Source organism: Zingiber officinale, chromosome 2A (assembly GCF_018446385.1).
Source record: "Zingiber officinale cultivar Zhangliang chromosome 2A, Zo_v1.1, whole genome shotgun sequence".
Classification (NCBI taxonomy): Eukaryota; Viridiplantae; Streptophyta; class Magnoliopsida; order Zingiberales; family Zingiberaceae; genus Zingiber; species Zingiber officinale.
Window position 1 is genome coordinate 120,986,155 of NC_055988.1, and position 10,986 is coordinate 120,997,140.

The window sequence follows — 10,986 nt, forward strand, 5'->3', positions numbered from 1 at the left end:
TTTTCATCAGTCGACTAGTAGCCGATCGTTGGCTTGTAACGGTCGAATTTCACTTAGGACCAGTCGACTGGTGGTTGTACCAATCGACTGGTGGTGGGAAAATAGCTTGGTATTTTCCTCCCGAACTCTATTTAATAGAGCTCGGGGTACTTGGGCATGATTGATGAAATATATGTGGTTAACCCCTATTAGTAGTCTTCCTAGCTCTTGTGTGTGATCCGTGTGTATGTGATCAAGGTTGTGGTGAGATTTCTCCACCCACAAGGAAATCATGCTAGTCGGAGGTTTTCTGAGGATTGATCCACCGACGGATTGAGGTTTCGTCCACCTTATGAGCATGTCGTGGAGTATGAGCACGTTATCTCCGAACCACGTAACCAAACGTGTTATAGTTTGATTTGTTTTCTTCTTGCTTAGTGCTTAAGGTTTAGCTTTCTATTGTTAGTATTGTTTTTGTATTTCTGCTGCGTATTAACGAGTGTAGGAAGCGACGTTTTGGGTGAGACGCTATTCACTCCCCTCTAGCGGACGTCAAGGTCCTAACATTAAGAACCTTTCTGTGAGGAAACAAAAAGGTTGGTAAGTGATTAAGGAAGGTTACTTAATCACTTACGAGCCTTTAGTGATTGAACAAAGAGGACCGTAATCAATTAGGGTAATCGATTACGGAATTCTTAAGCGATTAGGGTAATCACTTAAGCTCTGTAAGTGATCAAGTTAATCGCTTAAGAGTTGTTCTTCACGAAGCATAATGAGTTGCTGAATCAATCTGGATAATTGTTTTAGCATGACTTAAGTGATTGGGGTAATCGCTTAAGGTTTGAAAACTAGTTGTTTCTGAATCAATCTGGACTTCCTGCCAGATATCATGTCACTCCTTGATCTATCTGGACATCGTGCCAGTTATCAAGTCCTCCAACCTAACTGGGCTTCAGCCTAGTGTTAGGTCCTTTAGACCCATCAATTTCTGCACACTTGATAACAATGTTAGACAACATAACGTTCAACTTTAATTCATTTGTCATTCATCAAAACCTAAGTTTGACCATTAGTGTTAATTGCATCAACATAAGGCATCAAAAAGATATTTGACCTAATTTAGCTCGATTGACCACATCAAAATTAACATGGGATACTTATAGTGGGTGCAACACATGAACATGGTGAACCTCTATGGCTACTGCACCCATGGCGACGACAAGCTCCTCGTCTACGAGTATATCCCTAACGAGAGCCTTGACAAGCTCCTTTTATCCCGTAAGCTCCACCACCATTAATGCCCTTTCTTCCTCACCCTCTTCCCTTAGGATTCCTCTTCCTTTTGTTATTCTTACTTCATCAAATTGAGACTTGGTTATCAAAGATGCAACCCTTCTTCGATCAACAACTCTAAATTGAAGTGTTTTTGTTGTTGATAGAATTGAGCAGGAGGAGAATAGGGAGTCAATCGGAGGAAGAGGAAGGTAGAGCTGGACTGGGTGTAGGTACGTCACTACAAGAAAAATGATTTTTAAGGACACACATAAATGTCCTTATAGTATATTTTTGTGACACTTAAGTATTAATAACATTATTGAAAAACACCCTATATAGTGATATCGTCTTAAACCCTCCTTATATTCATGACATTTTATGATGTTATTATACAATATCAATGCTAACTTCAAAAGCATCACAATAATAGGTATAGACCGATAGTCTAAAATGCCAAAAAAAAAATATATTTTAAGGATGTTTATAAATGTCACATAAACTCATTTATTTTGACATGTATAAGTATCTTATATACTAATTTATAAGTTCATTTAAAAATGTCATCTTAACTTAAGATATATATTATGATATTAATAAATGCCACTATAATAATTTATAAAATCAATGTTACTAATATTTATTTAAAATATATAATCTAAATTTAATATTTATATATCATCATAATTCATCCAACAGTTAGAAAAAAAATATAAAATATAATTTACAGTGCTAGATATTTTTATTCATTTAACAATAATTTGAGTTAAATTTACAAATACAATACTAATGGTAAGTCAAATTTACATCCAAAACTAAATACATACTATACGCAAAATATTAAATTTTAGAACTAGCAAAGTTTTATAAAATAAAAACTCAATTAGATGGACCATCTTCAATCATCATATGGATTCACAAAGTACTTGTCACATACAAATACAATACATATATTTATGTAAGTGAAATAAAACAATTAAAATACAAAGTTAACATGAATAAGAAAAATTACTAATTTGTGTTAGCACCGGTTATCTTATGGACAGTCTGTCAAGATAAGTTTCACGATTCACAAGGAACCACTTAGGGAACTAATCCAGTATCTAAGAAATAGCAAATCATATGTCACATATTACAGATAATAACCACAAAGCATATGCATTACGGATAAGATTTTTGATTCGATAATGAGAACTATAAACCATATCGTAGAAGATGAAATATATATATATCTAGAAAGAGGCTAACGAGCTTCTTCATTTTTGCATTTCAAAATAATAAGAATTTACTGTTAAAATGAGAACTATATAACAAAAGTCATAAGAAAGAGAGAGAACATCTTTGAAGGATTAAAACATTCAAATGGGAAATTTGAAATTCTACATAACTGTCAGCCATGAATGAAATGAAAAGTATCCATTTAGCTTATAAAAAAAATAACAGAGTTAAATTATCCAACTTCAGAGATAAAGATACCCGGTTCTTTCATTTCCAAAGAGCTAGAGACTAATTTCTATAAATGAAGATGATGGAAGGATGAGATAAAAAAAATAGCTCATCTATAGGACTAGAGACTACCATCAAGAGGTCAAAAGAAAAATGCCTTTTAAATTGATTGTAGTTAAACGAATTAAAATATCAAAGAATATAGAAGCTAACTATTTCACCAATGAACAGGGTTATATACAAACTTTAGAGAGGTAAAACGGCCTCACAACTCCAAGTTATCTTGATTATCTAAAAAACTAAACAACCCCCATGGAGAACAATGTTCTGTAAATAAGAAGCTTATCAGGCATAAAAGAGTGCCCTGCTCAAACTAGAACATAGCAAAGTAGTTCCACATGAGGAAAGAAGAAATAGTTCTACAGTTTCATTGCTAAACCTTCCAGTATCATTGGTTAAAAAATATGAAGTAGAACTGCCCATTGAAAGAAAATCAAATAACATACAAGGAATAATGCAGATAAAAATGTAAAGTTATGCATACTTGTTCATAATGGTTGCAAAGAGTGATAATACATCAGATTCCTTAGCATCTGGCAAGTTTCTAGCATAGTCACTAAGGACAAGATCTATCATAGATGGCACAAACTGTTTGCCAATGTGTGGATGATCTTCAGCTTTGTCTATAAATGTCTCAATCAGATTGAGTGTCTCCCGTTTTATATATTGACAGTACATACTCGAAAATGAAGACTATTCTTCGGAATTTGAATGATTAGGAAATCTAACCCAACGAGACAAGCAAACTATTGGCCCATATCATATCATCAAATCTTAACAAAAGATATTTTTGAAGCAAAAGGACCACCTAGCAATACTGTTAAATATTATTTCATTGTACATTCTGTGGAGAAGAGTTAGATATGAACATATTAGTATAGTTTAAGAAGAAAAATGATTATAATACTCATCCCTGTATGGTAAAACACAAAAGACCTCAAAAAATAGAAAAGTGAAAACACTAAAATGCACATGTATATGAGGAAAATTTGTGGGAAGAAATGTGTTCCAAGAGAACTAGCAGCACTAGTATTTGTCTGCTAAGCACCAACAAAAAATAGGATTAGTTTCCATGTGATATGAACATCAATTGTGCAATAACAAAATTTAAAGAGCATCATGAAATTATATATGAATAATTTGTATGCAACTAAAATAGTCATTTTCTACATGTAAAATGCATAAGTACAGTTCTATTATAATACCCAATAGAAAAATACATGTTACTATCAAATAAAATGTCAAGAAATAAGGATTGCCCAAAAAGTTTCTTTATATAGAAAGATCACAAATTTAATGGATATTTAATAGTGGATATCAATGTTGGAATCAAACAGCAATTACTTCTGGCTTGAATTATATGAAAATTGCAAGGTTATACATCATGCAGTACTAGGGATAATTAAAGAAATGCGAACTATGATTGTGTACCTACAAAATGTTAAGAACGGTCCTTATGACATCTTCCTCGTCAAGCGAGAAATGATTTTGTTGCGGAGAGGGAAGGAGCCACAGAGGATATAGGGCAACCGGAGAAGTTAGGAATATTTAGGTTAAACAAATTAAATAACTTTGGTTAATTTATATATATAATGTCATTTATAAAATATGCCATTAAAAGGGGTCTAATTGAATATTTTATTTTTAAAATTAATCAATTGTAATAAGTATTATTATAAAGTTTTTATAAGTACGTTTTTTTTTAATAAGTGTCATAAATAAAATATCGTATAGGTCTTTCTTCTTGTACCGGTGGCGCAAAGACTACTCTATCTTCACGAGTCAGTGCACACCACCATCATCCACCGCGACATCAAGGCTAGCAACATCCTGCTCGACGGCCGACGGACGTCTAAGATCGCTGACTTCGACATTGCGTGTATGTTCTCGGAGGACCAAACCAACATCCACACCCGCATCATCGGCATCAATCGCTACATGGCCCTAAGCACGCCATGCATATTGTCCTCGATATTTTAAACTTTCGCTGCTCCTCCTCTAGTTCATCGTCGGCCGCAAGAACTCTGCCTTCGCCTCCCTCCCCAACCAAGAAGTGAGCGAGCGAGCAAGTTGGGCATTGAAAATGATGGGCACTAAAAATGATCACATGTATCTCACGTGAGAAATTTTATTAGAGAAAACAGAAGAGTTAACGGACATAGATTTGAGATATTTTGTAAAACATGAGGGATATAATTGGCTCCGCAAAAACTTTAGAGATATAATCGAGACTCAATTGAAATATTAGGGATATTTTAATAAATTATCTCCCTCCCTTCATATAAGTTGGAATGGATTGTGAAGAATGCTTAAGCACCTGCAATTAGAAGTTTCTCTTGTAACTACTGATTAAGCAATTAGAGTAATCGATTTCTTCATCCAAAGTTTCTTTTTATAGAAATAGCTACAGTGCATTAGAAGGGTGTCAAGTTTATACCCATACATCCACAATTCGATCTTTAGCTAAGGCACATTAATAAAAAATTTTCTTCAAAATGAAGCCCGTAACTACATGATGCTAGACTTTTAGACTGTCAGTTGTGAACTCTTTTTGATTTATCTTAACGATGAATGAAAAACTTCTGTCGATCCAAATCGATCGCGACAGGTTCATTGTTATCTGATTTGATTTTTTTTTCACGTATCTATCTAGGGATGAATTATAAAAAACGTCCAGACCACAAGCGTCATCACCAGGTGCTAGAAAAGATTAATCGAAACTAGAAAAAACAGAGTGATTTGTTTTTCAATTGTTAAGTCATGCAATTGGTTGAGAGGGAGAAAACCATTGTTGATGCTCGAGTTATCCGAGCCCGTCCTGCTTCTCACTGTGCTCTCGGGCCCATGTTGTTTCGTCTGTTAGTTGGCTCCTCAGAAGCTTCGTCTCTACCTTTTCTCAGATCTCCATTACCATTTTCTTTGGAGTTCTCCGGGAGGTAATCGTGCCCGACGATCAGCAGCGGGTTGTAGAAGAGGCAGCGGAGGAGGGTCAAGGGGAGGACGCTGCAGAAATACAAGACGGTAGCCCATCCTCCAGATCTCGGCGGGGACGAGGAGGGAGTTTCTGGCGGTCTTAGTGAAGTCGATGGGAAAGGTGGATGTCTCCGCCACTGGGGCAGAGATCGAGGTAGGATGCGGTTCGGAGCTTCTTTATGGCCGTCTCCCGCGCCTCCGTCCATCTTGGCCGCCGCGGTCTCTTCTTGGTTGAAGTTTAGTCCCACATCGACAGAATTAGAGTGGGCACGAAACATTGCGTATATAAAATGAAAGCAGCTTGATTATATTAAACATCTTTGCGCTTGGGGCAATGTCGCAGCTAGTGAGGTTATAACCGAGGCGCGACAATTGCTGGTTGAAAACTATTTCCAAACCCCCTCTTTGGCCTGGGTTTGGCCCAGCGCCATTGAGAATTTCTGGAAGGGTTCCCTTTAACAAAAGGAAAGCCCTACAATTTAAATAATAAATATTTTTTAAAGTTAATTTAACGGTAAATTAGAGAATTTCAATGTTAATTTTGTATGTAATTTTTATGTTTAAAAAATTTTATTTTCATTTGTTTCAATTTTTTCATAAATTATTTTTAAAATTGAATATAAAAAGTATAAAATCGAGTATAATTTTTTTTTAAAGTCTGAATTTTATATTAAAAATTGAGTATATTTTTTATTAAAATTATTCTTTTTATTTTTTAGGTATAAAAATATTAAAAATAAGTATAATTCTGCTTAAATTTAACACTTTACATTATAATCTAGTATTCTATATTATGATCTAGTATATTTTCTATCGAAATTAATTCTCATATTTTTCGGTACAATAGTCTAAAAAAATATAATTCCTATTAAATTCAACACATTAAATTAAAATTGAGTATATTTTGAGGTGAAAAAAAAACGTACTCAATTTGATAGAAAATATATTAGATTCTAATTTAATATACTGAATTTAAGAGGATTTATACTGATTTTTGGATTTTTTACTTAAAAATATCATGGATAATTAGGTAAATATGTTTGACTGGGGAGTGAAAATAAATATTTTCATGGATGAACACTACATGTAAAGATTTATTTACCAATGGAGACTGCATACAAATTTTCCCATAATTTAATGCTTAGCAGGTCATTTAAATTATCTTACGTATAAGGTATTTTCTTAATGATTGTAAATTATACCAAGTTCTGCGCTGGAGAGAAGAAACGGCGTTGGAGGGTAGAGGCAGAAACACGAAGAGTGTCTGGCGGTCTTCATTATTGTAAGCATTATAATAAATTTGTTAGCGTTAGAAATATTTTTAAGGCTTGTTCTTCATGGGAAACAGGCGGAATTCATGGTCAGTATCTTAAAAAAAAACTGTAATGGGTCAGTCCCATACAATCCATAAAGAGTTAGATTGAAAAATTGTAATGCGTCAGAGGAGGCTTGTTCTTGTGTATCATAATATCAGTAAAGAATAATTTATAATTTATTAACAAACAGTTATTTGAAAATTTTACAGTAATTGATTAGAGTTGACTTTGTTTAAAATTTATTAACAAATTCGCATTAATACGTACTTTTCTAGATATTTCGATTGACTTTGAGTAAAAATTTTATAGTAGTTTATTAGAGTTGACGTTGCTTAAAAATTTTACAGTAATTGATTAGAGTTGACTTTGTTTAAAAATTTTAGAGCATGCGCTTCTTTTCTAAATATTGTTCTTACTTTGCTTGAGACATACGTAAAGATATAAATTTTTTAAAGATGCATCTAACTTTAGATCTCTTTTGCCAATATTTTAAATCCGATTATTGATCGATTGTAGAAAAATTTATATATTGGAAATATTTTCCCTGCAAATTTGTTTCAACTCAAGAAAAAATAGTCACCAAATGCATATTACAACAATGGGCCATTTTGACCCGCAACAAATTGAATTGGGCCAGGTCTGATCCTAAACGTCTTAATTAATGGCCCAAGTTTAGTGGCCACCAATCTAGGTCAGGTTTGATTTGGGGTTTAGAATTGGGTTTAGGGTTGGTGTTGGTCGCCAGGATTTGCCATGTATGATGGTCAACACCCTGTACACCTGCACTGTTGTCTCCAGTGCAGATGCGTGGCAGAATAAAATAAATGACGGGGAAGCGGAAATAGGAAGAAGGTGATGAACATGTGATGGCAACAGCCTTTGCCCCTCTTCTCGGCTACCGAGCCATGCACACTCCCATCTTTATCACTGCCCTCTCACGTGATAGTAATTCTCCCAGGTAACTTGCTTCAGTGCACTACAATTTTACACATAAATATAATTTAAAAATATATATTATCATGATTATATAATTTAATAAAATTTAAAAATGAGAGCGCGGGAAAAAGAGATGATGTTGGATTTCTAGAATTTAGAATCAAATCTTCTTCTCGCCTCACGTGGACGACAACGCTACGGACGCCGGCTCTGGGAACATGCTGCCCGTGGGGCCCTTCTTCCTGCTCTTTCTTTGCCACTGCTGCGTTCGTCTTCTACGCACTGGAGACAAGGCGAAATTATTCACTCCGTCCGCATACTGCCAATTGCACCATCCATCGTCCTGCTACCTGCCATCCTACACGAGATTCCTTCTTAGGAATTCAACTTCCATGCCCTTTGATCATGAACGTGAATGCTGCATGTCTGTGGAATTAATATCTGGGAGGAGAAAAAGATCAAAAGATTTTTTTTATATCCGTTCATCATATGATTCTGGTTAGTCAAATACTGAACAGGGATGTCAGATTCTTAAATGCGCGAGCTCTGCTTCTGCCACTGTCACAATGGAGGAGGAGGAGGACGAAGCTGAACGGAAGAAGGAAAAAAGTAGGCCTTGGAAAAGCAACTCTTCTTTATATACGTATATCTCTCTCTCAAATCTTCAGAATATAAACAAACATCTCATCGATTGGGTACTGAAAAGGAATCAATAGCAAGCATCCCTCGGGACCTGGAGTCCTATTACATGCTCTGCGACCATCTCGCTCGTTAATTTCTTAATCAACTTCCATTCGCTAGCTACCATCCAGAGAGGTTTAAGAAATTGAAACCGGCGTTAAAATGGCATGCAGAGGCAGAGCTCCATCAAAATCCGTGCTGCTTTTTGCTGGCCATGGTGGCCATGGATGCAGCAAAAGGTTCGTGGGATTAGAGCTCCATTTCAAAGGTCAAGACTCAAGAGCCCTTCTCGGGGAAAAAGGTTGCTTTGCAGGGTCGACATAATACATACACACTGCGCTGCAGGTACGGGAGAAAATACGAAAGGAGATGGGGGAATTAGGTCAGCACATTAGATTCTATGGCTGACGTGTCTCTGCCTCATCGCAGCCTTTAAGCATGCAGTGAATCTAAAGACCAATCATAATTGGGGTACAAATTTATGAGCTTCGGTAAGCAGTACAGAGCAGAGGTCGAGCTATTTTGTGTGTTTGTGTGGAAAGGAAAGCAGGAAGGGAAGCGCACGTCACGGGATCATCTCGAAAGCTGAAGCTAAAACCTCCATGAAAACCCCGCCCCTTTCCTCAACTTTCCCCTTCTCCACTTTCCTTGAGGCCGACCGACACATATTCCTCCCGTCTTCTTCTTTCCTCGTCTCGAACTTCGAGGCGCCTCGAAGCCGCGTTATTAATAATTAGACGGCGGAGCTATGGCGCACTACTCTGTTGTGTCCGCCAAAGTCATGGAGAGGAGTTGGGAACGTGGTTGTGAGTCGGGAGGGGAAGTGGCGGAGGCGCACAAGCCTGTGCCGGCCCCGTTCCTGACGAAGACGTATCAGCTGGTGGACGACTCGGAGACGGATCACATCGTTTCGTGGGGCGACGACAGGGTTTCTACTTTCGTGGTGTGGCGGCCGCCGGAGTTCGCTCGCGATGTTCTTCCGAACTATTTCAAGCACAATAACTTTTCCAGCTTCGTCCGCCAGCTCAATACTTACGTATGTGATCGCATTGCTCGGCTGATGTTAAATTTTATGCGTGTTTGATCGGGGGTGGGATTGTTTATATGGCAGGGATTTCGTAAGGTGGTGCCGGAGAGATGGGAGTTTGCGAATGAGTTCTTTAGGAAGGGGGAGAAGCACTTGCTCTGTGAAATCCACCGCCGCAAGTCCTCCGCTTCGCCTTCTCTGTTTCCTCCGCTCTACGGCCACCATTTCGATGACTACAGCCTCGCCGGCTCATCGGTGTGGCAGCAGGACGCCGCCGTCGCCGCTCCGCCGTCGCGTGTCCTCCTCCTAGGAGGCAACGACTTCGGCGCCGGCGCCGGCGCCGGCGGCGGGCAGCAGGCTGCGGTCGTGTTGGCGGAGGAGAACGAGAGATTACGGCGGAGCAACGTGACGCTGCTGTCGGAGCTAGCGCACATGCAGAAGCTCTACAACGACATCATCTACTTCCTGCAGAACCACGTGCGGCCCGTCGCGCCCAGCTTCGCCCGACGGCCGATGGCAGCCCCTCTCCACGGCTGCGGCAGCCCCACGTCGAGCAGCTCCCTCACGATCGCGGAGGAGCTCTCTCCTCCTCCCCCGCCGCCGCCACCGTTCCAACTCGACGAACACTGCGCCGGGGAGCCCAAGCTCTTCGGAGTCAAGCTCGGTGGACCATATTCTACTAATAAGAGAATGTTCCATCTCCATGATCCACCGCCGCCAACTTCGCCCTCCACAAGACCGCGATTGGTCGACTTAAGCCTCAACCTGACGTCGACATCTTCTCGTTGAACACCACGACCATTAATCTCCGATCCCGTAGGAGATTTTCTTGCATTGATCTCAATCTCAAGCTCGGTTCTGTTCTTGTTATGTCTTCAGTTTTCCCCTCTATCATTTGCTTTTTAGAACTGATGTAAATTAAATACTCCAACCTAGTCGATCTCCGATCCTAATAAATGGTCGCTTCCCTGATCTCGAACTCGCCGGAACGTGATAGTTCTCAGAGATTTCTCCGTGCTGCTGCCTCTCTGCTCGCGCTGGTCCACATGACATGAGATGACAAGAAACGACAGCCAGCTACAGGCTCTCCTCTGCGCTGCATGTGTTGCAGCAGGGAGAACCATATTTGTTGCCGCTGCGTGGGAGAACAATCAGCGTAACAGCCATTAATCCGAGGACAGATATGGCTATAGCTCTCGTTCCCTTTCTTTCTTCCCCTACTTTAAGTCGAAAGCTCTTTCCTTTCCTCTGCGATGTAAATGCACTGCTCGTTGCGTGCATGAACGTGGCTTCTGA

At 38.6% G+C, this 10,986-nt stretch overlaps 1 protein-coding gene and 1 non-coding gene across 2 annotated transcripts; both read left to right on the forward strand.

Annotated features, from left to right (window-relative positions):
* Positions 1 to 6,046: 6,046 nt before the first annotated feature.
* On the forward strand, positions 6,047 to 6,202 carry LOC122044539. The gene has a single exon (XR_006129578.1). It is a non-coding gene; the product is annotated as a U4 spliceosomal RNA (small nuclear RNA).
* A 2,598-nt stretch (positions 6,203 to 8,800) lies between these two features.
* Positions 8,801 to 10,662, forward strand: LOC122042120 (heat stress transcription factor B-4c-like). Its single transcript, XM_042602072.1, has 2 exons — positions 8,801 to 9,699; positions 9,775 to 10,662. Exons 1-2 carry the CDS (start codon positions 9,412 to 9,414, stop codon positions 10,477 to 10,479), a joined length of 993 nt encoding a protein of 330 aa, XP_042458006.1. The 5' UTR covers positions 8,801 to 9,411; the 3' UTR covers positions 10,480 to 10,662.
* Positions 10,663 to 10,986: the final 324 nt, after the last annotated feature.

Excerpts from the sequence above, each read along its gene's own strand:
- LOC122042120 (XM_042602072.1), top strand. The coding sequence starts at position 9,412 with ATGGCGCACTACTCTGTTGTGTCCGCCAAAGTCATGGAGAGGAGTTGG. Across the intron at positions 9,700-9,774 it reads TCCGCCAGCTCAATACTTAC|GGATTTCGTAAGGTGGTGCC; the intron begins GTATGTGATCGC and ends TTTATATGGCAG.